Source organism: Rhea pennata, chromosome Z (assembly GCF_028389875.1).
Source record: "Rhea pennata isolate bPtePen1 chromosome Z, bPtePen1.pri, whole genome shotgun sequence".
In the NCBI taxonomy this organism is placed as follows: domain Eukaryota; kingdom Metazoa; phylum Chordata; class Aves; order Rheiformes; family Rheidae; genus Rhea; species Rhea pennata.
Window position 1 is genome coordinate 67,519,497 of NC_084702.1, and position 27,166 is coordinate 67,546,662.

Sequence of the window (27,166 nt, forward strand, 5' to 3'; positions counted from 1 at the left end):
TTGTTAAATGCTAAAGTAAAAATCACGCTGGTATACGTGACTCTGTCAGGAAATCAACTGTCTACAAAGTCTTACTGCATTTAGTCTGGAATGATTAACCTGCTTAATGTTGTTTGAAGGTGAAATAGGAAGAAAGTGCCAAAGTTAAGACTGGATTTGCCTTAAACACATTTAAGACGAAGCATTTATGACTAAGCAAATACACAAAGCATTAGGACTAGCTAAACAGTATCTTCTTTATAACAGCCTTCTATGACTTACCCCTTCCCCCCCTTTTAACATACATCAATCTGACCTTACTTTTGCCATTTTTTTTTCCACAAAACTCCTCAGCCTTCATGGGTGTATTTTCTGATCATCTTATATATTTTTCTGCTACACTTTTTTTCCAGTTCTTCTGGTCTTAAAATGCGGTGCCCAAAACTTGTTCCTCATCTGGTTTGGTGAACAGTCGATACAGTGGACTAAGTATTTATAATCTCGAATGTAATGGAGTCCTGTTAGTATTTTCAAGGGTAAAATTTGCCTTTTTGGAAACTGCATGACATTAACTCACTTGGCTTATGGTTTTCTCACAGATCTTTTTTTGCTTTCTTCTACAGTATGGGGGGAGGTGGATGGTGGGAAGGGCTGTTGCATACATCCTTGTACTTTCTTCAGATGTGGTTCCACCCACCCCACCATGACCACCTCTGTCTTAAATGTAGCATTTTAGACTTGTTTTTGAAATTTGTTATTGTATTTGATGTTCTAAGTGTTTTCTGAGTATCTTGTATTTCTGCTCTGGACTACTTTCAGCTTTCCATGTTTGTCTTACTATGTGGTACCTTGCATGATATGATACAGTGTTCACTTCATCTAGTTATTTTTCTTATCCAGTTTGGGCACTTTTATCAAATCGCTGAAACATTTTGAATTCCAATCTTGCAGTTCCTCTTCTGAATTCTTCTATAATTGTAAATCCTGTAAGCTCATTACGTTGTGTAAACTTTTAAGAAAGCCAGTAAGTAAAGGGGGCCTTGGAACACAAGGAAACTGCTAATAACTAATATCACATACACTTTTTCCAATGAATTTTATTTATCCATTGTCTCTTGTGTGTGTACACTCACACACACTTTAATTATCATCACATTCAGAATTTTGTATCCATGCAGTTTGTTAGTTGCACTTAAAGTCATAACTGTGATCAAGTTTCACGACTGTTCAAGTTTCAAGGTAAGATCAAGTTTCTTCCTATGTTAGCAAGGAGGTGCATGGTGGGAGTACAAGCACAGAGGAAAACAGGATATTGAGGAGTTAATATCCACACTAAATACACTTAGTGGGGAGTGCTTACTTTAGCCTGACTCTAATCTAGTCCTGAGAAGTGAATGCCCTTTGAGAGAGTTAAAGCATGTTAGGTGAGTTACTGGAATACATTTTCTGCTTTAATTTTCTCTCAAGACCACTCAGGATACAAACCAAAGTACAGTAAGAGAAATGACAGGAGACTCGCTTCAGAAGTGCACTGATGATCCAAACAAAAATGATAGTATAGTTGCATTTCAAGAGCACTTTTTGGATCTGACGAGGGTCCACAGGTGGCTGTTGTGTGCACAGCAGCTTCAATAGCTCTACTAGTATCAGTCAGTAAAAATAAATCTAATCTTTTGAAAGATTTGCAAATACTTAAAATTAGTCATCTATCAGGATCAATAGTTTGGCATGTATTTCATTTTGCAGACTGCTTTCTGAGAAAAAATTCTACTTTTCTTGTTATAGTTCCTCTTGCAGAAGTCAGCATTAAACAAGTCTGCATGCCTGTAGGGACAAATGTGAAACTGTGGTCCAGGTAATCACTTAAAATAAACCATAAGTGCAGTTATTCTCATTTTTATGCTACTGTTTTGGTCTTAGTGGAACACAGCCATTAGTAGACACAAAAAGGGAGCTATAACTTACTGCACCCAACAGTGTGTTTGTTTTACCAATGTCTTTCATGTGCAAGAGGTATGTGCAGTTTTTATTTATTTTTTGAATGCCGTTATAATTTAACTAGCAAAGGTAGTGAAGAATTAATGATGGAAAAATGCCTCAATGAGGGGAGGAGTCTGATGTTGTTGGGGAAAAAAATGAGAAGATAAATATTTTTGTTTTCAAGGGTTTTGCATAATCCAGCATTTAAATAATTCCAACTATGAATGTCACTGAAGGAAGGATGTGAGCAAGGTAACTGTAAAGCAGTTCTCTACTGGTATAAATTTTATAGCTGTAAAACAGATATTTATTTTCACTATTTCTATTTATACTTAATTTATTTTGTAAAGAACTAGACGAGATAATTTTCTTTAATTTTGAGCAACAATGATAAGTTATGATAGATAAAAAAAAAAAAGGGGGGGGGCTTACTCTTTAGTTTGTGTTTTGATGGTAGTCTACCACCAGTAAACATACATACATATGTGTAAATATGCACATGTGTGTACATAGGTGCATATAGAGCTTATCCTTATCTAAGCCTTGTCCTATACAACTTTCATCAAAGTTGGCTGCTTGTTAGATTTGTTTTGCCTCAACTAGTCCTCTTAATGAGAAAGATTGAGGGAGTATTTGGGTGAAGTTTTTATCTGTGCTTAGTCTGCTATATCCTCAGCATCAACTTCCTGCTGCTGCGCCTGTTGGCTTCCCCATTAGGGAAGAGTTGAAACAAAACTAAATGAACTTTACTGCTCAGCCATCAGTATCTTAGTGACTGGGGAGGATTTTGCTGCCCTGAAGAGCTTCTTAGTCCTGAAGAGGTTCTGGTGAAAGGCATAGGAAAGGACATTTTAATTCTGTCATCATCAGGAAACTGAGGCACAGCATTTGTTGGCCTGCTAGCATGCATCCATCTCAGAATCAGCTCTACTCATAAGGCAAGAGGCAAGAGGCCAGGACTGAGTGGGAATGGTAAGATATTTTTGCGTAAGGACAAGGGAAAGGGTTAAGGAAGTGGGTGGGGCTACAGACTGGAGCTTTAAGTGTTATATAGAGGATGGAGGTGGTGGGGAGTGTTGACAGCAGGCAAGAGAGGTAAAGCAAAGGTATTGCAGGAGATGGGATTTAGTGGATATAGGGGAAAATTGTATAACTGTGATTTCTGTTATTCATTAAATAACTATTTTTTAATGTTGCATTTTGTCACAAGTTGTTACCAACTTCATTTCAGTTAACAGTTGCAGAGGTAGATTGAGGAGAAGGGGAGCATGAGGATAGTCATAGTCAGCTGAATAATAGCTTAAAAGTTCAGAAGCATTTTTTTAAACTTTCAATTTCAGAGCTGATGTAAGATGGAAAAAATGCTTGTACACTAAAGATACGGTTCTTAGTGTTTCTGAACATAAACTTTTGCCTTTCAGTTCCATTTTTCTATCTTAGATGATCAGTCTTTACCTTCTTATGAACAGTTTTCACTGTATTAATATCTTCAAAATCAATTTTGGCATAACAAATCTTATATTTAAAAAGTTACCAATTAATACAGGATATTTTTATGTATATCTTGTATGTGCATGTTTTCTAATAGTTTTGCTTAGTGCTTGCCACAATATGTTCATTTCTTTCTTATAACCTCCCCGTTCTCCTCTGCCACACATTTGGTGGCATGTTGTAAAAGTGATAAAAATATGAGGAAGTGGAGAAAGAAGTTATGATAAAATTAATAAAAGTAAAGAAGTGAGCCATGAAGGAAAATGCTAGTGGTATGGTTAAATTGACCTGATTATAGAAAGATATTACTTGAACCTGTTGACTTTAAAAATAGATGTACTGATGGCAATCGCTTGCATATAAAGTAATCTCTCAGGTAAAGTGATATTAATATCCTGATATAATTTTGCTCTGTGATACCTAATGAAGATAAAAATTCATGGGGGCTGCTGAGATTTGGGAGACACATGTTCTTTTTTGGATCTCATGGAAAAATACAATCTCTATCTCCGAGTCTCAACTGTTTGAGAAGATGAAATAGTATTTTCCACTACAGATAAGTGGTATATAACATGACACAGCCATTAGTTATGGTTCCTGTTGAACTGTTACATTACTGTGAGTTCTGACCATAGACTGTTGAAACCCTGTTTGAATTAAGCTATTGTGACTGCTCTTTGCTGTGTAAATAGAATTACATTAACCTTCCTTCTCTTTGGAATCAACACTTAGAAACTGGACTTAAAATATCTCTCCAAAGAAATGTTATTGCATGATCAATGGACTGGACAACAAACTAAGAATAAAGGAGAATTTTGCAAGTACTTAATGTCACTCCAATTATTTTATTTTACGGTTTTTCAGTTTGCCTTGGTAAACAGTCCTTTAACTTCTCTTAATTAGAAGATACTTTTCTATATCTAATCTGTAATTAATCTGTGTATAAATAAATAATGCATAATTTTAAGCAGTGGCATAATTTGTATTTGAAGTATAATATTGGAAACACTCAGGTTTCTCTTCTGCACAGAGTTTGAAAGGATTGCACTTACTTTCACCTGTTGCTGAACAACAGCTACTTTGTAAATTTCTGTATTACTTACCTTTTGCTGCTTCAGAAATATTATTCGGTTCTTTTAAGTAGGCAAAAAGGCTGTTAAGGGTAACCTGTTAAAGTAGACTTTCTCATGTGTGGCAGGGTAAAATGATGGGGGAGGTTTAGGTTTGTAAATGACAAGCCCAAAGAACTATTAATGCATTTTTCTGAAGCTGAGCAGTGAAGTATTTTTACTCACTACCTTCTCACTGTTTTGCTTACACTCTGCCAGCCAATTTTTTACAGTTCATAAGATGTCAATAGAAATGCTAAAGCAGCAGTGGTGGCCTTAGGCAGTCCAACAACACAGCATAAAAATAGATTGATAGTGGGATGTGACATGCATGCATTAACTGGTTATGACCGTAATTGCCTAGTTTTATTATCACTTAAATTTGAAAAGTGGGGAAAAATAGGTTGTGTAATAACTTTTCTTGCATCTTATAATCACATTTGAGTAAAGCTAGTATGAAAAATGGAAAAATTCAACGTATTTTGAATAGCTAAGATTAAGCCAAAATATGGAGCAGATCAGGCCAATTTATTAATGTATGTTGTTATTTTAACCTTGGGTTTCAGTATTACGACTATGTATTTTTCTCACAAGATGAAAAATAATTTCTTAATGTAATGTGGTCCTTGGAAAAGTTTGCAGTTGTTGCACATAAACTAAAATATTGTTTGAATTTAAACCATCATGCTAATGAAATCAGTTTACTTAAAAACAGAATGTCAGTGCAATATTCTGATTTTTAGGTGGAGCTGAAAAATGGAATGGAAGCACAGAGTGTGTTAAATATTTCAACTTAAAACAACTTCAGATTAACTTTTCGTTTTTTTGTAATAAGTTTCTTATTAGTACTAACTACATAAAATGAATATGCTCCAGAATTGTTTTTGTAGTTTCAGAACAGTGGTGTTCATTAGCATAAACATTTGCTGAATTTCTCACTGAGGAGAAACTGTTAATACTGCACTGGTTTAAAATTGAATGCATACTCGTTCTTGAAAAGAGAGGGCACAGCACACGTCTATTACAACAATTATTAGTCACTGGAGTTTTTGAAAGTGCTTGGGAAAGTGCTTTGGGATTTGGACCTCGTATTAAAGCATTTCATAATTTTAGCATAGTACATGAGATTATTAGGAGTATTACTGCCACTATTCCAAAGGCGAACAGCATCAGCTTTTCTTAAAAAAATCTTTTGCAAGAGGCTAAAATGTTAGCATGCTCTAGATTTCTCCTTTGGGGGTTAGTTTTGGACATAAATACTACACATGTAAATCTTCAGTCTCATACCTAGAACTAGCAGATAAGGTTGAATTGTTCAGAAGTTGCTGCAGGTTTTGGGCGTCTCTTGTATGTGTGAATTTACCTTTTGGCCCCGTGAGCCTGGCCTGTCGTTGGTTCCACAGGGTCTGTGGGTGCTTTGTGTCACTGAAAATCAAGGTCAGTTATGGGACACTTACTGTTGGTGGCTCCTTCTGATTTTTTTTTCACGTGCCTTTGCTGTTGCAGAACACTAGCATGGTTCATGGGTTTCTTTCTTTACTTTGAGACCCTTAGTGCAGCCGTACCTTTTTTTGAGTGCAAATGTGTGCTCTTCGGCTTCTCTTTCAACTGTTTTCAGGCTTTTTACCAATTTCCCAACGGGGAGCTCTTCTGAACAGAGCTGAAAGGCAGCAAGACAAGCAACCTGAAGTAGGTGGAGATTAAAAAGGGACCAATAGGCAGCTTACACAATTGCACAAGCTTTTCTCTGCGAGGAGAGGTGCTTGGCTGGGGTGTGTGTGGATGGAATACCAGCAGCAGAGGCTTCCTCGGCAGTGCGAAGCTGGCACGCTTTCCAGTGCAGTGAGTGGAACGTGAATTCAGTTCCTCCGCTTTCTTTCAGAGCATTGCCAGATGTTTTTCAGGTTTTTCCGAGAGTTATTTATGATGGATGCTTTCTTCTATTTTCAGCTTCTTTGTAATACTGGCCATGCTGAAGAAAAACTAGGTTTTACTTATGACAGCATCATAATATGGTAAGTAGTAAGGAATACTACACAATAGTAGGGTGCTTGTTCTAGGTGGAATAAAACCAACTTTATTTATACTTTTAAGTTTTTTTTGTAAATATATACATTACAAGTATTCTAGTGGGTAAAATCAGAAATACATGCTACACCACTGGTAGATGAAAAAACTATGGAAAAAAAGTGGTGGTTATAAAGTTATTTTATTCCTCATAAATGTAAAAATACTTTAAAATATCTCACTAATTGCAGAAAACACTTTTCCTAAAAATGCGGTCTTACCGAATGTGGAGCGAATGCTTTAAGGAAAACCAGGATTTGAAGACAAACTTTTCATATTAATTTGAGCTATACGATTGGCTCTGTAGCATTGCTTTCCTTGCAAATAAAACATCCTGTGTACGTCCTTTCAAGTGGAATTTCCATCTTTTTTCATGGTTTCTGAAAAACAAAACTATTTGCCTGCTGATTTCTAGAACTTCTGTGTTTTTGCACAAACATTGGTAAATTTGTCCTGAAGCTCAGTATTGATGGCAAAAACAGCAAAGAACTAATATTTAACATGATTTTTTTTTCCATTTAGTCGTCTGATTTAAGAAAGCAAGTTTAGTGAAACTTGTCACTCTAGGTAAAATTGGGGGGGAAACCTGTATCACTTCTTGCAGAAATGTTGTAAATTATTTTGTTTTCTTAAATATTTCTTCCTCTGATAGAGCTAAAAATTTTAAAAATGCTAATAAGTATATATTTGTGAATGCATGTTTTGCTGTGAGCTTTAATGGTTTATTGTCTCCTGATACAGTCTTTATATAATATGTTTTAATATTCTTTGATGGGACTAAACATCACTTAGGAGTATAAGTTCAAAATTCTTTCCTCAATATTCTTTTAATACAGATATTACAAGAGATCTAACTATAAAAAATAGTGTTTGTTTTTGTAGGACTATATACAGAAAGAGCTGCTAAAGCAAATATAATTAAGGATATGGATAAGCAACAGATTTAAAAAAAAAAAAAAAAAAAAGTTCTCAATAGATGCACGAAGAAATTTTTTTCCCTACTAAGAGTGCCAAAAATTACTCTTTCAAAAAAATAAAAAGACATTGCACAGGAATATGATCTGGGTTAGTGATGTTGCTCTGGTCAGTCCAGTGCTTCCTATGTAAATGAGAAGCAAGTTTTATGTCCATGTGTGTAAATGAGAAACAAGTTTTATATCCATGTATGTGCATTATTCTTCAGTAGTGATCATTTTCAAGTGCAGAGATATAACCCAAGTATTGAGATTAACATTAATTGTGCTGATTGGTGGTTCTTTGGAAATGTTTATTGTATAGATCCTTTTTAAGAAATATGCACTTAAGCAAGCTTTTAAATTTTGTTCTACAGGTTTATAGATAATCTGCAGTAGTATTCAATTCGCAGATTGATTCCATTTACAGTGTTATACCTGTTCTGAGTAATTTGCAAGTACTAAACTCTGATTCAATTAATTTAGGAAATGACTTTGCAAGTTAGACATCTAGGTACATATACTGCTTTGGAAATAGTATGTAAATTTGCAATATGTGCTGATGATCTCAGCATATCTCATGTTTCCATAGGAAACCTGTTTGTTCTACAGAACAAACTTTTTTATTTGAAAAAGAAAGTAAATTTGGATATAAGAAATGCTTTGTGAGTTTTGTGCATTTGTGAAGTATGAATGGATATTTTAAAGCCTTAAACTATAAGGGATTAATGATTTCAAGAAAAACTACAGTTTTCCTGTAAAGTTCTTGATTTGAGGGTCAGTAGCCTTGACAGAATATTTAACCAAAGCAAAGATTGCAATTATTCCCAAGTTAAGGATCTAGTTTTTAAAATCATTCTCTTTTTAATATTTTTGTTAGTCCAGGTACCTGATTATAGTTTCTTCCTGCCAGCAGATGGAGATGATAGTGACACATTTTGTTGTCATTCCCAGTATAGATGGGTCTTGCCGGTTCCGAAAGCATCATACCATTGACAGCTGAGAGGAAGCCTTGAGCCATGAAGAAAATGGAGTGTTGGTAGGCCTCATAAACTTTTGAGGTCTTTTAGTAACGTGCCAAGAGGCTTTGGCCACAAAAGCAAAGTTCAGAATATTCTTAATTACTTGACTGAATCAAAGAAAGATCTGTCAGAACCGTTATTAGCATTCTGTAGTGAGTAGACAAGATGCTTCAGGAAAAAAGGTGCCAAAATGAATTTACAATAGGTAGCTAATATTCTTATTCCATCCTTTGTTAGTTCTTCAAAGCTTTTTATCAATCTTAATACTGTCCTGTGACATTCCTTTTATTTCTACAACAACACTTAAAATACTGGGGCAAGTGGTATTATACTTAGCTTTCCAGATAAGAATATAGTGTGCTTTTATGTATAAAATATTTCATGTTCTTGATAAAGCTCGCTCTCTTACACAATCATAATCTCTCTTTGGCTCCTTCAGCCACAGATGCACAATCTACAGTGATCTACAGTTGATAGCAAAATCATTTTTTTGGTTGGATGGCTATTTTAGAAACCTATAGTATGGGTAAATAAAACATTTTTTTTTCTTGTGTGCATTAAGTCCCATTTAACAATATTGCATTATCTCAACCATCTTGTTAACTATTCATACAGGTTATTTTTAAGTTCCCTTGGAGTTTCTCATAATCATATCCTACATCCTACTCTAATTAACGTAAATGACATCATCCTCTTTAATTTTTTTCTCTCATTCCTTTTGTCCAAATTATGAATCGTATATTAACTGCTATCAACCAAAGGAGGTCATGAATCTAGTACTTAACTGTTGTCAGGATAAAAATCTCCAATTCATCTCTGCTCTTTAGTGTTCATCTTTCAGATTTTGATTTGTGAGGCTACCTTTTATTGCCTTATAACATCTTTGTCCTTTAATACAATCTTAAGCAACACCTTGCTTGAAAGTTTTGGTTGCCAAGTTAGGAAAGTGGTTCCTCTGTATACACCATTATAATTACTCCTTTGAAGTCGTCTTTGAAAGACTGGTGAAATACAGTTTGCATAAACTATTCTGGTTGCTTCACATGATTTATTAGATTTATTTTAAGGATTTCTGATAAGTAGTTACCTGCATGAGCTTTGGAATCCCTTTTTGTATAGCCCTTTTTATCACATTTTTCCCCTTTTGGCCATGGCTATTTATAATGAGGTACTATACATGGATAGTTCATGCTTGTGTTCTTTCTAGACACTTACATGTAAAACTTAGTGAGTTATTGATAATACTTGCTGATGAGTTTACTCTAGATCTTCCATTACTTCTCTTCTCCAGGTACCTCATCTTTAATACTATAAAAGATTTTAGAACATGACATGTAGAGCTCTTCCCTCCTCCCCCCTCCAAAAGAGGGGGGAAAAAAAGGAAAAAAGAAAAAGAGAAAAGTCTTGGTACAAAGAAATTGTTTATTGTTTCTGGTGTACTTCTGTCCGTCTTGTTTGCTGTATTCCTTCCCTCCTTTCTCTCTGGTGATTCAGTGAATCTTGCAAGTTTCCTTAATATACTGTGATATACTTGAAAAAAATGGAAACATACATCTGGATCCTTCTCATATTTTTTCCACTTGTGGTTTGTTTTGTTTTGCCTGTAGTAGCGTATATTCATTGAATTTTCATAAGTTCAGATTTCTCTTTTTGCTTATGCTACATTCTCTCAGGTTTTGAAGTTCAGTGTTTCATTTTGTTTTAATGGAAAGGTTTTGTTCAACCTTGTATGTTTCTATATGTCATTACTTCCATTATTTCTTTATGAATTTTATGGTCTTTATTTTAGAGCTAAGTCTTTATGACTAACCATATATTTTCATTATATAATCACTGTTTGAAGAAACACATTCTTTTTCGGTATCTGTCTCTTCTGGATATTAGACCTCATAATAGTGTTGTCATTTGTTGTGGCTTCACTGTTGTCCATTCTTCAGTTCCTGTCCACAAGTTAAGAATCTCTTTCTCTTGTGAGTTGTAGAAGAAGCTTTCAAAGCGATAATTTTGAGACACTGTAAAGATCATTTTATCACGCTGTTCAAGAAAAGTTTTGTCTCCAGTACAAACAGTGCTTTACTTGATGTGGAAAAAAAAAAAGAAGATCCAGATTCAGAATTTGGTTGTTCTGACATGAAATACCATAGATAACAATAGCACTGATTCACTGAGAAGTGAATAATTTCTATCTTAGAAAAAAAGAAACAATTCTGATGAAGTGCCTTAAACTGGCATATCACAAATTTTAAGGCAGAAGTCCAAATAGGAAGAGTATCATTGAGAAGAACTGATTCTTGTGTGCTCATCCCTCAGACTTTTTATGTATGTAAATCTGCAACACAAGAAACAAAATATAATTCACAATCTAAAGCATACCTGTTATCTACCCTAACACACTTCAAGAGTTACTTCTCTTTCCTTCTCTCTGCTTTTTTCAATCATTTGGAAACAAGTCTATCCTCAAGTTCAGCTTTTTTTACAGGAAGAATTATTCTTAACCTCGAAAAATAAGAATTTGTTTCTTATTTGCTACTGGTTCAGCTTGAAGTAAATAAAAATGGTTAGTGGCACTCCTCCCATATGGAGAATCATATTTGATTTTACAGCAGTGACCTTCCTAAAGTAATTCCCTACTTTGTGCTGAAGGTAATAATTAGTTCATCTTCATTTGCATATAATACAGCCTTTCTCCTTTGTCTGACCATCAGATAAGGAGTAGAGACATTTATATGGACTGACTGATCTCTAGAAAGATTCAAAATATTTGGCTTGTAATCTGGAACAATGATAATTGATTACTCTGAGCAACCTAGAATAAGAAAAGAAATTAAACAGTTCTTCTAAAATATGTGGCTAAGTGGGCTCCCCCTTTCTCCCCCACCCCCGAATTAGTCAAGGAAGAGTGGCAGTAGCCTATGAAGGCTTTCAGAAGGATGATTTGTCCATTTATAGTTTCAGATTCCATCTCTGGAGATCTTCAAAAGCTCCTTTCTTCTTACCTAGATAGTGAATTTAGGCAATTGTATTATGATGAATGGTTGGTTTAGGAGAGCTTACCATGATGCAGGCAAAATGCTTTCAAAATTTGTATAAAGAGAAATAACATTTTTATTAAATATTGAAATTGGGAGCAATTTATTTTGTGCAAGGTTGCCTAAATAATGTATTTTCCTTTGACTCTTCTGTAACATTACATGAAAACATTGAAATATTGATGCCATAGCATCTTTAATGAGTGGTGCACATAGCTATCTTTTAGGATTTGTGCTTATGGGCTGATGGTCCAGCGGAGGAGGAAGTATTCTTCACCTGCTAATTTTCTTGCAAATTGTTACTGATCTACAATACTTTGGGGGGACTAATACTGTGCTCAGCTATTTTGTCAAGTAACAAGTCAGGTATAGGTCTTGGTCATATATCATTTCAGGGATGTAGGAATTGTTCTTAAGTTTAGTTTTTGGTTTTATTCAGATTAATATATTGTCTACATCTGCTGGCAAGGTCAAGGTTTGCTCTTCAGGCTGTACAGGTATATATCTCAAAGACATAAAATTAATGCAGAATACTTCAGACTTTTTGTTTTTAAATTAGTAGGTACTAGCTGCCTGTCAGATGGTGAAGTCTACCTGCTGCTATAGAATTGTTTTCCTGCTTTTTCTTCATTGTAGTCTGCGGTTAGCTTTACTGAATGAAGCAAAAGAGGTGCGAGCAGCAGGATTGCGAGCCCTCCGGTATCTCATCCGAGACTCGGGTATTCTCCAGAAGGTGCTAAAGTTGAAAGTGGATTACTTGATAGCCAGGTAATTTTTCTTTCGTTACAATTCTTGTTGTAAATCTCTTGTTTTATCATGGTTGAGAGCGGTGAGGAAGGATATTCTCCTATCTGTTTACATTCTTGATATGTAGCTTTTTGTAAAAGACTTCTTTCATGATTAATATTTTCTTCAGCTTATTTTAAAAAGGATAATACATCGTAACAGCTAATCCAAAATTCTATCTGAATGCATGATATATTGTGTGAGGAATATTTTTTTAAAAATGGATGTACTTAAGCTTAAGCTAATTCTGAACTCTAAGTGGTATTAATTGTCAACAAATCTGTGGTGTTATTAGATTGAAACCTTTAAAACTTTTGTCCTTATTTGTTTTATGGGGTTCATTCTAATTCTTTCTATTACTATAGTCCTTAGAAGCCTGTTGTATGGAGACAAGGGAAAAAAATAGTTCATGCCCAAGAATTCATCATGTAACTGTAACCTGTCACACAACAGAAAAATACCAGAGGGCAAACAAACAATGGGATAATAAGATCAGCATCATGAGTACATCTAACTATTATCATCTCTAGGGCTTGTTCTGTTAAAATCTTGTCAAATTTAATATACTGAAGTGTATGTGTGTTTATCCATCTCGAAATAAAAATATATTTGTATGTATGTGTATAATTTGTTTATATATTTGTATACAGAGATGGATACACACGTGCATATATGCATACTCAATTCTAGTGTATACTTTTGATTAGGTTGGAGTAAGGGGGCTTTCCTGATAGGAGGAGACACAGAACAAACGTTAATATGAAATACATGTATTTTTTTGAGTCTTACTTGAAATGGCAAATGCAGCTAGTTCAGTTTTGCTGTTAAAGCCTTTTTGCCTTGTTGTATATTTGAGTACATTCTAATTTACTTACACTGAGGATAATTGAAATAATAAATATGCTTGCTAAATGGTAGAATTTTTAAACAATAAGTCATAATATTTTTATCATTATTTCAGTTGCATGAATATTACCAAAGAGATAGTAACAGTTACAATGAGAATTAGTGTTGTTATAAACTTTTTAAAATTTATTTCAGGTGCATTGACATACAGCAGAGTAATGAAGTAGAAAGAACACAAGCACTTCGATTAGTCAGAAAGGTAAGCTCTAACAGTATATGGTCTTATATTAGATACGCCAGTCAGCTGTATGACTCCAGGATTTCTCCATCAGCAATTCTTTTTTCTCACAGTCTCTAATTCCATACCTTAATTATCATGAGAAGCAATTGTAACTGGTAATTCAAAAAGGAGAAGGAACAGCACTGCTGAGACTTGTAATTTTAATCTCTTAGCACTTACTATCTTGAGTGGACTAGAAGAATTGTGCTAACCTTTCTTAGAAGATAAAACTGAGCAAGATTTGTGAAGAAATTATCAAATGATGAATGCAATGATATAAGAACCACACGATTAGGTTTATCTAATAACTTAACTTTGTATAGTGTATTTAAGCATATGTAAGTTAAGGATGGGAGCTTTTCTGTCATCTGGGAAATGAGGCAAATTGCCATCACTGGAATAGTCAGTTCAAGGAATGTTTGCAGCCTTATTGCTTTATCTGTAGGTGCTGATGCTATCCATAGTTCTTATCAGATACACAGTAAGACCTAGCTACTCTTCACAAGTTACTATGCTGTTTGCATGGGCATGAGCTGTTTGAAACTGCTGTAGCTGCATTTTCAAGCTCATCTTTGAGAAGCTGGCACACACAGCTACTGAACCTATTTTTTCGGGTAATATGCTTTTGACTCTGCCTTTGTGCTGGACTTTGCTATTCTTTACCTTTTATCTTTTGCTGATACTCTCTGTTGAGCATCTTAGAAAAAATATCTAAGACCCATATGAGAATTGAAGTGAATAGAAGAATTGTTCACTGGGATCACTGTGTTTAATCTCAGTAATTTGCACATACACATGTGAGTGCACATGTGTGTGTATGTATGAGTGTGTGTAGGCTTAAAATATGGAAGCAATTTCTTTACCTAAAATAGGCTTATTTGGTTTCTGTCTTACAGAAGAGACAATATTCTTGATTGACGCAACTGTTAAAAAAAAACTTTATCTTGAGGAAGAAAAAGGAATCACCTGTGTCAGCATCATAGGTCCTCAAAGAAATTTCGATTTAAAAGTATTCTTGGCCAATCCAGTTTAAGAAGAGCTTCAGTGTAGGGCTAGGATAACTTTAATACGAAACACATTTACAATGAACTGGTTTTACTTGGACCGGATATTTGTCCTCATATTTCTGACTTTTCTTGAGCATTTTGTCTTGAGCAAAGACTTCTGCTGGCTTGCTTGAAACAAGAAGCAAGAGAAATAAATCCAATAGTTTGACCTGAAAAAATAATCCTGAAAGATCATTATCGTAGTGCTTTTCTTTTTTCCATTATTGTTCAAGGATTCTCATTCTAGTTCTCTTCATTGTTTACCCAAAGAATCGTGAACTTATATCACTTACAAGAATGCCCTGGAAAAGCTGCATTTCTACCTTCTTTCAGTTATATAATGAAACTAATTCAGTGCTCATCCACAATTCTCAAATACATGGAGAAACCTGAATGAGTGTTATGCTGGTGAAGAACGAACACTTTGAGGGAATTACTATGCAAAGGAGACAGCTGCTGTTGAAGAGTATTCCTCAGTTCACTAGCTCTACCTTGGATGCTGAGAATTACATTGAATGATGTTTCTCAACAGCTTTTGCTGCCTAAAACAATCTTTTGCTTCTCAAAAACAAAAGCAGCAAACAAAAGCCCCCACCCAACCTATCTTTCAGTAAAGTTAACACCTCTTTCACATCCTCTCTGGACTTCATCAGTTAAGTACACATTGGCACAGAGCAGACAATCATTAAGAAGTCTCCCAAAGAATACTGCAGCAAAACTCCTAACTGGCATATTCTGTCTTCTCATACTGTCTTTCTGTAACCCTTCCCTTGCCAGTCTGCTATCTCTCCTCATCTCCCTAAAAAACTCAGACTCAGTGGTTTGTGACCAGGAGTCCTAAAAGATTATCTAAAGGTCTGGGAGGGGAGAAAGAATGGCAAGTACAATGATCAGACACAGTTAATTTACTTATGCAGGAGATACTATTTACTTATGAGGCATTGAAGAGCTGAACTGGGTTTCATCTGCATCTCAGCACTATTGTTTTTTGTTCCAGAATCTGGACATGATTCTATAACATTTGTCTTTGATAGGGAAAATGCATATATAAGAATAGCATAGATATGAAAATTAAAACATTCCCTTTGTTTCTTCTCTTCCTTTCCATAAAGGAGAACAAAATGTAGTATGTTGATCCTGTTTATGAATTTATAACAGACATTTAATGATAAACTCATTTTTTTAAAAGATACACAGTATAGGAAGAGAAAAGAAAAAACTTTAAACTTTTTTAATTAGACTTTTTTTGGTAAGTTTTGTGTGTTCATAATTTAAAAGGTCAAATGCTTTATTTTCAAAGCAGAAGTCAAGATGAAGTATAATCTGAACCATTTTCTTTCTTCCTCTTTTTCAAACGAATCTTTAAAGACTGACTTCATAGTTTGTCACTTTTTTCATCATAACCGCTTATTAGTAGCGTTAAGTTGTCCTGCCCATCCTTGGCCTTTAGAAGTGTATTTACATATGTAGAGTAGAAAGAAAGGAAATGCAAAACTGATATTTATTCTACTGAAACTCTTGGAATTTAACATTAAAAGAAAATCCTATCTTCAAAATAAAAGAAAGGAAAGAAGCAAAATAAAATTAAGAGGCTGCATGTGTTCTTAAGCTGTTACAAGTATATGTGAATGTTCATTTAGAGTAGAAGACAAAGTTACAATTTTGTAGAGCAGATTAGTATACCCATTCTGCTATTGCTAATTCTTATTATTCTTTGCTATAATAAAAATGAAAGACTGTGTAGGTGGGGAAGAGTTTGGGTTTGCTTTAGTTTGCTTCAGGCTTCCTGTTTTGTGGGTGACAAAGTTATACATGACAAGAAGTTTCTCAAAAAACATGTCACAAAAATAAGCTTGTTAAAATGTTCAAATACATTTTTTGTAGTAATGGCTGTTTTCTCATTTTAACATTATCTGAAAAGAAAGAAAAAAGATTAGCCTCTTCTGGCTGAACTGGTATCTGTAGACATCTAAGGGAGCCCTAAAATGAATGCAGAATAAAATTTTGAAAAAAAATAATAGAGATAAGCCTGCTGTTAGCAATGAAAGGGATCTTAAGGCTGCTGACCTTTTGTGTAAAAAGTTGTTATAAGTATTGAGTGGTTATTGAGCACTTTTACGCACCTTGATTTGATTCATTAATAGAAAAAAGTGACATGGTTGAGTGGACTTTAGCAAATTATGTTGTTCCCTTTTTAGGCAGTCAGACTACAAGTTTATTTCCCCTTACTAGTTTCATCTGTTCGTATTTAGTGATGTCTCTATTATGTAGGAGACAGGATATGAGTATTAACTTAAGCAAACTATTAAAAAAATGTGAATAGGCAGCTACTTGGCCTTTGAGGTCAGAGCCTCTTCTCCTTTGATATGCAAACAGGGTCTTGCTCCTCAGTCTGAATTGTACTTATCTTAAACCAGCATCTGAGGATTTTCATTACACAGAGGAATTTCGCTACTCTGAAGCTACATTGACTGTTAATATCGTTCTTGTATTTTGTCTCAAATTTATTGGAAGTTATTTTTATTTTTCAGTTGAAGAATGACTTGATTTATTAATGGAAGCAAGTTTTGTTTCATCTTTTGCTTTTCATCTGATATGTGCAAGACCTGTGGTTTCTGTGACATACCTTTATAACCTATCGTGAAGTTGAATTACACTGCAGTTGTAGGAAGATCAGGTACTATACAACTGGTTTTAGGTGTATTACTGACACCTTCCAAATACTGTAGCAGCTTTTGTTGAATATCTTTGTTTCCATAGCCTACAGCACAGTCTCCACTCCTGTGCACCTAAGGAACTGTATACCAAACAGAGTTTATTCAACTGTTAACTATCCAAGAATAGGTTTTGAAGAATCAGGGTGTAGTCTTGAGTGAACCCTCTGCAAGAGTTATAATCTACTATGTCTCATTGAATAGTGTTGTCTATTAATAAAGAAATTCTTGGAAAAGATCTGAAAAAGGTAGCAATATTTCTCTCTGGAGATCTTTTTATGCTTTCTCATGATGGTAAAATAATACAAAAATAAAAAAACTAAACCAAGAGGAGAATGGTAAATTAAACTTATAAACCAGGTTTTTCAAGAACAGAAGGAATGTTTTTGAGAATTTCTGTGATACATGGAACAGTCTATCTTCTTGTATCAACTGATTGTATCTATAAAAGAGAATAAAAGTGAATCAGTGAATATATGAATATATGTAGAGAAATATTACAAAGAAAATGGAGTTTTTCTTTTTTTCTTCTCCTTTTTTTTCATTTTTGGCAGATGATCACTGTGAATGCTTCATTGTTCCCCAGTTCTATAACTAATTCTTTGATAGCAGTTGGAAATGATGGTCTTCAAGAAAGAGATAGAATGGTGCGAGCTTGTATAGCCATTATCTGTGAATTAGGTAAGATATTTGGAAGCTAATTAAGAAAAACTTGGACATGATTGTTGTCAGTTTCTGAGAGGTTCTCTTCTGTGTGTTCCTATTAAACAGCTTTATTCACATAATAAAGGGCATGAGGTCAATAATGAGATAATTGATGAATGTTTTTAATGTACATTTTCTGAATTTAGCTGTTAATTTGATAATAAAGCAGAGTCACTTGAAACAACTTAAAATTAAGATCACTTAAAAGTGAAGTCCCTAAAGATTTTGGATATTGTAATATCCTCTAAGATTTAGTAGTTTTTGTATTTAGGAGTTAACATTTTGCAGTCTTAAAAATGTTTCTCCATTACAGTTGATGTTTCTAGTTTCTGAAAATGATTTATAAAAACGATTGGTTTGGGAATAGTGAGAATACCGTACATGAAGTGCTGTTAAATGTACAGAGAACTACTATATGCTTTCCTTGAAATTTTTTAAAATAGTGTGGTTAGCCAGCTCCTAGAAGTCAGTATCTACGTCTGTATAGATATGGACAGTGATTTATACTAAATCCATATACTTCTATATGATTGCAGATTTTTAAGGTTCTTCCATTCTTGTATTAGTGAGAAATAACTAGGAAAAGTTCTAAGATACAAACAGTCTTAAAGAAATATACAATTTCTTTTACTTTTTTTTTTTTTTTTTTACATTCTATTATAAATATTTTGTCCATGTCAGTCCAGTGAAGTGCAAAACCTTTTTGTGGTGAAATGCAGACTGTGGACACTTGGTCAGAAATAAACTAAAATTTTTGTACTATGGTGACTTGACTGACAACAATAAATCAAGACTTTGGATTAATAGTAATGTCAGTCAGTGCTATTAAAACCTTTATATCCATCTCAGCAGTGTTCAGGAAGAAAGATATCTGTACTGCATAGACTTAGTTTTACTCATTTTGTGTTTGTTACATTGGACACCTTGAAATGTTTTCCTTCCTGCTCTTCAGTGAAGTGGTATGTTTGGTTTTTTTTGTTTGTTTTTTTTTTTCTTTAGCACTTCAGAATCCCGAGGTGGTAGCTCTTCGAGGTGGTTTAAGCACCATCTTGAAAAATGTGATAGATTGTCAGCTAAGCCGAATAAATGAGGCTCTGATAACTACAGTTTTACACCTCATTAATCATCCAAAGACCCGACAGTATGTGCGAGCAGATGTAGAATTAGAGGTAGGTTCAATTTTAATTATTTAGTAACAGAAATTAGGAAGTTATGGTACTTATTAAAATGTTCAATTTTCATTTTAGATTTCACCCTCTGTTTTAATACCCTCTGTATTAACAAATATTTAAAATGTAAGAGTTTAGGCTAAGAGCATAATTATTTATAAAGCAGAAATAAATAACACTGGAGTGGGACTGAGGAAAGGGCAAGACCCATTAACAGTAATCTCATATGAAAATAATGCATGTTTTCTTGTTTGTTTTGTTTTTTTTTAGCGAATTTTAGCTCCTTACACAGATTTTCACTACAGGCATAATCCAGACACAGCAGAAGGACAACTCAAGTAAGTGTTAATGCTGCTACTTGTGCTACCAGTTATGTTAATGGTATCATAATTGTTTTTCTTCCCACAGTGAGAAAGTAAAAGCAATGAAGTAGTACTAAACTACTGGAAGTTGAATATAACAGCAGATTAGGATGCAACTTCCTAATACATTGTTCCTTTTAAAACTTAAATTTAACATGTAGTTTTACGCTTCCTCTCTCCCATTAATATCTTTATATTAAAAATTATCAAATCATTATTATTACTTTTTTTAACCTCAGACATGATTTTCTTTTTATCTAACTTTTAGGCATCTATGATGAGTTTGCATTAGGGCTGCTTCTGTGTTCAGGAGTTGGGTGGTCAGGCTCACAGGGCAGTGGTTAATGGGTCATGCTGTATCTGGAGGCAAGTAACGAATGGACTTGAGGGTCTGACTGGCTGGGGAGCAATTCTCATGAACAGTATACCTTTAGCAGCAAAAAAAAGATTAACAGGCTGTATTAACAAGCAACATAGCCAGCAGGCTGAGGGAAGCAATTGTCCTCTTTGCACTTGTTAGACCTCATGTAGACCACTGTGTCTTGTTTTGGGCCTCCTAACTCAAGAAAGACATTTTGAGACTTGAAGTTCAGTAAAGGGCCAAAAAGGTGATCAGGTAGCTGGGGCACTTGACTTGTGAGAAAAAACTGAGTGGATTAGGCTTTGTTCAGCCTGGAGAAGAGAAGATTTAGGAGGGGCACAGAATAGTAGCCTTTTTCAGTACCTGTGAAGAGGTTATCAAGAAGATGGAGCTAGGCTTTTCAAGGTGGGAGGACAAGACACAGCAAAAATTAATTGAAAAATAAAGGTTTCAACTGGATTTAAGAAGAAAAGTATTCTAACGAAGACAGGCACTGGAACAGATTGCCCAGGGCAAGACCCGACTGGATAAAACTCTTGAGTAACACTGTCTGGTGTCATAGTGGACAACAGCATTGTGCAGGAGTTCAGGCTAAGAGATCTTCTGAGGTCCCTTCCAACATGAATTTTATGATTCTGTGTTATCAAAAGGCAATTAGTGCTTAGGTCTAGATAACTGAACCAAGGTCCAAATCTTTTGGCCTCCACTCAAGTCACTCTGTCCATGGAAGCTTGAGTGATTCATCTGACCAACTGCAGGTGTTTACTTTATGATCCTCCTACCACAGAGACACTGCTGAAAAAGTAACTATTTTTTTTAAAAAAAAAATCTTTGGATGTGTACATACCTACCATTTTTTATATACGTGTGTGTGTGTATATATATATATATATATATATATATGTATGTATGTATATACGCCTCAACAATGTTATATGCGGTATAGGCACATTAAAAATTTTTCTTATTTTGAGTTTCATTCTTCATCCAAAATCTCAGTTAACTACTGCTGTGCTGATAACACTGTCTTATGGTAACAACTACGTATTGTGACGTGTTTTAATAACAGGGAGGACAGAGAAGCACGGTTCCTAGCTAGTAAAATGGGAATAGTGGCAGCATTTCGATCATGGGCAGGTAAGAATTTTTGTTTGAAGTTGAATGATTAGAAGGCACGTTCATCTTTCAGAGTAAAAGAATGGTTTATTTAAGCACAGATTCTGTACCTCTTAATCTGTTTTCTATCAGTACCTTCCTACAATTGGGACTAAGCTGTATTTTGATTGGAGGATTTATAAATAGTTTGCTTTAACTAGCTCTGCTAGTTACAAGATGCAGCTTTCTCTGTCAATATAGAATACTGTGTCAGTTGTTCCTTTGATGGTAGTTGACATTTGGTGAGTGAGAGAATGTGGATAATACCATGGTATTGTAAGTATTTGCCTTAGAAATTGTTTTGCTGGTGTAAATAGATTTATTTCTCTACACAAAGAGATATGAACAGAGCAATTTCATTAGCACCTTGTTTTACCAAGTGCTGAAATTGAAGATAAATCCCTATATGGACATAATTTTGGATCTTTTTTGCAATAGTGCAATCTTTGATATGGAGGTGTTACTTCAGGGACTGTTCATTCTTTCACAGTAAAGTCGGCATCTTTAAAATAAATTAAATCAGTTGGTAGGACCATTACCAAAATTTTGCGGCAGAATTTTTACAGCTTGTCCTTAGGAAAGATGCAGACTGTATAGAAAGCCTTTCTCATTTGTAAGACTACTTGCTTTATCTTTTAATGTTCTGAAAATGATCAGTAAGCTTAATTTAGCGTTCACATATCCTTCAAAAATATCCTCACATGCATTCTCACTTCACTGTGATGGAAACTTAGAAGGTTTGTGACTACTTTGAAACTTTTAAGAAGCAGTTTCTATTAAGAGTATTGCTGCATCTTCCCTAATTCAGGCATTTGGAACTGATAGCATAAGCCTAAAATGCTTAAGTGACTCAAGAAACCGTTGTCTTGGAATGTTACTTATCTTGGTACTTCCAATGTTATGCTCTCTTCCTTTTTGTTTTTTTTTTATATTACTTGTTATATTAGAAATTAGTATTTTAAAAATGTTCAGTGTAAAAATGTTCTTAGCGTTGACCTTCCCAAAAGACACATAGGAAGAACAGAGCTGAGGGATTTGTTTTGGCCTGTATGCTATCTGCTGTGTCCTACTTCTTATTCTCCAGACTGGGTTATTCCTTAGAGCTGACTCCTCTGTCCTTTATTCTCATGTTCCATCATATCCTTATGGATGAAATTGGGCCACGCTGCAGTGATTGCATGCACCCTGACCTATTCCTCCATTGCAACTGAGATGTGACTGTTCCTCTTGAAAACAAGGCCTGTGAGATGCACTGTGGAACATACTTGAAACGTACATACTTCACGTGTGTGGGCCACATGTGCTTATCATAAGGTTTTGTGACATGGAAGTTTCGAACTTGGGGACTTTTCCATTAGGTAAATTAGCATTAGTGAGAACAAATGGATGAGTAGCCAAATTCCATCATTCAGTAGTTTATTAATAGAATGGAGATTTGAGTTTATTTAAAAATGTAAGACGCGTGTGCAAGCCTGGCATCTTTTTGTTCATTTAAGATTGCATTTTTGATTAATTTGTTTTCTGGATAGAATGTTGCTGAAAGTTTTAACTTCTTCTGTGATGTGAAGAGAAATGGTCAGAGAAACAGACCTAGGATACTGTCTTTGCAGCCATAATTTTTATTGGCCAGATTGCACACAAGTTGAGACTGAAAATCAGTGTAATCATTAACTTCAGGCAGAATTCTGCATCATTTAAGAAAAATTGAGAGTTTGCCCTTTTAATATAGAAGTATTTAACTAATTGAGTAGAATATATTGTGAAAGGACCAAAGTATAGGAGAGTCTCTGAAATTTTGTACAGAGTAGAATTAACTATGTTGATTATTCTGGAGATGAGCCCTGTTCATCTGGGAAAATATGATAAAAATGAACACAAGAATGTTATTCCAAGGCATATTCAAACTCATTGTTTAGAATTCTTCTAGATTAAATGAAACTAAATAGTTTGGGTTAAGATACAACTTTTGCTGCAGAAACTGCTCACAGTTCTGCCAAAGTTATGCAGATCTTTCAGGTTTAAGCTTTTATTTTCCTTGACAATTTTATCCTTTTTTTTTCCAGCCATTTCTTCCATGTAAATTTTGGGTTTGCAGATAACTTGAAAATACTATTTACAATAGAAGGGGGAAAGTAATTAGTGAAGGAACAGAGTTTTATATGAAAGTTTTATGTTAAACATACGCTACTGATTAGAAAGGAGATGACATTAGAAAGGTGAAGTATTTATGGTTAAGTCATTCTAGTCATCTGTGCTTACACATACTGTGTAAAAATCAAATTTAACAATGTATCTCAAGCCTTTTGTTTGGTGAGGGAATATTATGTACTTAATATTTTCTAGGTATTATCAGCTTGTGCAAGCCTGGGAATTCTGGGATCCAGTCTCTGATTGGGGTACTTTGTATACCAAATATGGAAATACGGGTAGGTGGTAAATACTTAATCTGAAATACAAATAATATTGGATGTTTTAATTATACATTCTTAAAATTTTAACAATGTAGTGGTTTAAATACAGATCCCAGTTATGAGGCCACTAGCCTGACGTTTACTTGACCCTCAAGTTCCAGCCTATAATACCACTAAAATTCCTGTGTGAGCTTAAGCAAGTTGCTTGTGTTTTCTATTTCTAGCTCCTTATCTGTAAAATGAGACTAAAAGCTCACCCTACATGTCTGACAGGAGGGAGAGGAGAAGAGGGGAAAAAGTAGTTATATAAGAAGAAGAAATACATACTAAAAAATTGACATATACTCAAATGTTATGACAGTGAAATAGCTCTTGTAAGTCAACTATGAGTGTTAAGTTTTGGTTTTTTTTAGTTTGTTTCTTTTTATTTTACGTAGATCTTGACCTCGCTCTGTAGAATTCCATTGTGATTTAAAAGGAATTAAAAATACTAAGGCATCATGAAACTGATACTGCCAGGAAAAAAAATCAGTAGCTTCCAGCAGTTTCTCATTCATGCTTTGTATAGTGGAAGTCTTCAATCTGCCGAGACAGACTAGATCAATAGTACATAAATGAATTAATGGCCACAAGTCAAAGCAGGTAGAAAGTAGCTGCAGTTATGATGAGTTTGAATCTGCGATGAATAAAAACATTTCTTCCAAATAACTGGCTAAACTAAAAAGTTGTTAGTAGCAGCAGTAACTTGGGTAACTGTCCTATAAAAACCTGCTCAGTCAGGAGATCTGCAAGTATCTTGTTTCATAACCTTTGATAGACAAGATAATGAAATTATTTATATTTCTTGTACACAACTCTGCGTTAACTTGATTTTTACTTGCATATTGGGTAATGCTGTGATTGTCAGCGTCTCTCAGGGCTTCCTAATTAAGTACGGAAGAACAATCTGTGCTTTCACTCTCATTCATGGTAGAAATTATGCAGTCATTGATAGTGTGCTATGTGGTGGTGGTGCTAACGTATAAAGTAATGACATCCAAGATGCTGTGTTTTGATTTTCTTTGGTAGTATTGTAAGTAGAAAGCTTACAGAAAACATATGGCTAGAGGAGATCTGCTAAATGTAGTAAGAGTGGAGAGTTCTATTTTGATCACAGTTGTTGAAAAATATCAATTAGGGAGAAACCATGCTTTTGAATTCATCAGTTCAAAAAGTTTTTAATTAAGTACCTGAAATTTCTGTTGCATTTATAGTGATAATAAAACACACTGAAGTAAGCAAGCACTTCTCTTTCTCTTTTCCAGATTTCTTCATATTATAATAAACATATTCCCACCCCTTAAAAAACAAAACAAATACAGTAATTTTAACATTTTATAAAAATCTGAACTTCAGTATTCACATTTATAATAGTTTAATGGAAAAAGACTGCTTTTATAAGTCTATAAAATGACTCCTTTGTTCTTATTTTCTAGCGAGGTCTGCTTGAGGTTCTTTATGATATATTTCGCCTTCCTCTCCCTGTTGTTGCTGAAGAGTTCATTGAGGCACTTCTCAGTGTAGGTAAGTATTTAGAACTAGTTCACAAAAGCATTCGGTCTACTCATTTACTCTACAGATTTGAACGCTTGACCATTTTCTCCGTACTGAAGATAATGTTAATACTAGCTGTTTTTTCATTGATTTCTTTGGGTGTTCTCAGGTCCTCTTTAAGGTTCTTTATCTGCCACTAGATATCAAAGATGAAACTACTGGAAGTCTAACTTTCTTCTGACATCCTTACTACATCAGTTTTAAGTTTGATACAAGATATGCTGTGGAGCATAATAATTACAGAAGACTAATTATGTTACGATGAATTAACATGCTTTGATCATGAATTTAGAGCTGTGTCACAGAAATTATTAGAAGGTCTCTGTTTCTATATACCGTGTATGTACTAGCTATCTCCACTGTACTTCAGCAGACTTTTAGTTTTTCTAAGGCAAACTCATGAGTTTTGTGTCTTCATATTTAGCAAAGTTAGTCTTTTATTTTTAGAATTACTCCTTTGCAACCCAAAAAGTATCATCTTTTGCCTCACAGAAGACACGAGCTGGAGAGGAATAAGCCTTAGCCTTAAATGTTCCAGCAATTCTGTTTTCCAAAGTCTGGTTTTAAATTTCTGTCATGAGGTTGATTTATTAAAAAAGCTTAATCATCATTCAGCAGTTGTAATAAATCATTATTTGTTGCAAACTCGCTAAATTGCTATATATGGATATATGTTTTAAAATATTTTCTGTTAAGTTAAATGAGTGTATGAATGTGGAAATTTTATTTTGGTGGTTCTAGCTTCAAAATTAGCCTTGCTTTGCACAGGAGCATGGATTAAATAACTTACAGAGGTACCTTCTGATGTACATTTTGCTACAATTTGAAACCAGAAATGAGTTGTTGTTGATGTAAGGGCTATTTATCTACTGACGACTGTTAAAATACCAGCATGAAATACAATGTATACAGGGTGATATTACTGTTGTCCATATTTTTCTTATTACAGATCCAAGCAGATTTCAGGACTGCTGGCGACTTTCTGATGGCTTTGTAGCTGCTGAAGCTAAAACTGTATTACCCCATCGAGCCAGGTCAAGGTGTGTATTTCACAAACAGTATCTAAACTGGTTTTTGTGTTGATGAAGTAATTATTGTTGTCTTGCAGAAACAGTAAGAGCAATATACTTTCTAATCTGTTTCCATATTTCTTCTCCTTAGGCCTGACCTCATGGATAATTATTTGGCTTTAGTCCTTTCAGCTTTTATTACCAATGGGCTTCTAGAGGTAATTGATGACCTTAAGTATGAGTAGATGCTTGCTATTTTTTCCCATAAGAATTAAGAGATGTTCATTAAATAATTGTATTTTTTTAAAAACTCTTTTGAAGGGTCTTGTTGAAGTGATTACAAGTAGCGATGACCATGTGTCTGTTAGAGCAACTATCCTTTTAGGAGAACTTTTGCATATGGTGAGTGGAGATTTTCTCCTTAGAACAAGCAGTATTAGTAGATCATTGTAAATTGATATTTTCTGTTATAACCTTGAATTTTTCTGTTGCAAACTGGAGGCATCCCCACCTATTTTGTAAGAATCATGTGTTACCTTGTAAATGTATCATGTGATGCTACAAATTCTAAAAATAGCATGACTCAGCTAAAAAGGCAGTACTGAAGGAGGGGGCTTCTGCTGCCCTAAAAGTAATCCCCAGCTCTCAAACTCACTAGCACTTTCCCTTGCATCAGAAGCTAGCTGTAGTTTTAAGCTAATCACGTAAACTCACTCATCAGTTACTGTGTTTGGGAAAAGAAGGACTACTGTTACTTTTTTTCAGTGTTAGCAGCCTTGTGGCAATGCATTAAGCTTTCTGCTTAGCAGGCTAGAATTTTTTTTTTTTTTTTTTTTTTTTTTTTTTTTTTTCTGGGGCATTTCATATTATTTATCCAGACAACTCCAACTTGGTGGAACAGTTTTTCAGTAGTGCTGTTGGCAGCTCTTACATAGCACAGAGGAGCTGGAGATACCTCATTACCTGCCTCTTCTCTCTCTCTAACTTAGCTTTTACAGCAGCTTTTCTTCCTTTATGCAGCATCCCCACAAGGTTAAAGTCTTTACCAGTCCATACTGATAGGGTTTATTCTCATTTCAGCAGCTGAAGATGAGAGGA

At 34.6% G+C, this 27,166-nt stretch overlaps 1 protein-coding gene across 3 annotated transcripts in view; it reads left to right on the plus strand.

Annotated features, from left to right (window-relative positions):
- Nucleotides 1-27,166, plus strand: part of RICTOR (RPTOR independent companion of MTOR complex 2) — an 88,874-nt gene that overhangs the window by 24,601 nt on the left and 37,107 nt on the right. For 2 of the 3 annotated variants that reach the window (XM_062599424.1, XM_062599426.1), the window contains exons 4-16: nucleotides 6,510-6,574; nucleotides 12,267-12,398; nucleotides 13,458-13,521; nucleotides 13,988-14,023; nucleotides 17,857-17,983; nucleotides 19,007-19,176; nucleotides 19,447-19,514; nucleotides 20,969-21,036; nucleotides 23,398-23,480; nucleotides 24,941-25,028; nucleotides 26,008-26,098; nucleotides 26,220-26,286; nucleotides 26,390-26,470. In XM_062599424.1, coding sequence (XP_062455408.1) covers nucleotides 6,510-6,574; nucleotides 12,267-12,398; nucleotides 13,458-13,521; nucleotides 13,988-14,023; nucleotides 17,857-17,983; nucleotides 19,007-19,176; nucleotides 19,447-19,514; nucleotides 20,969-21,036; nucleotides 23,398-23,480; nucleotides 24,941-25,028; nucleotides 26,008-26,098; nucleotides 26,220-26,286; nucleotides 26,390-26,470 — 1,140 coding nt within the window. The remainder of the gene's footprint in view (nucleotides 1-6,509; nucleotides 6,575-12,266; nucleotides 12,399-13,457; nucleotides 13,522-13,987; nucleotides 14,024-17,856; nucleotides 17,984-19,006; nucleotides 19,177-19,446; nucleotides 19,515-20,968; nucleotides 21,037-23,397; nucleotides 23,481-24,940; nucleotides 25,029-26,007; nucleotides 26,099-26,219; nucleotides 26,287-26,389; nucleotides 26,471-27,166) is intronic. The other variant, XM_062599425.1, reaches the window with a different exon arrangement.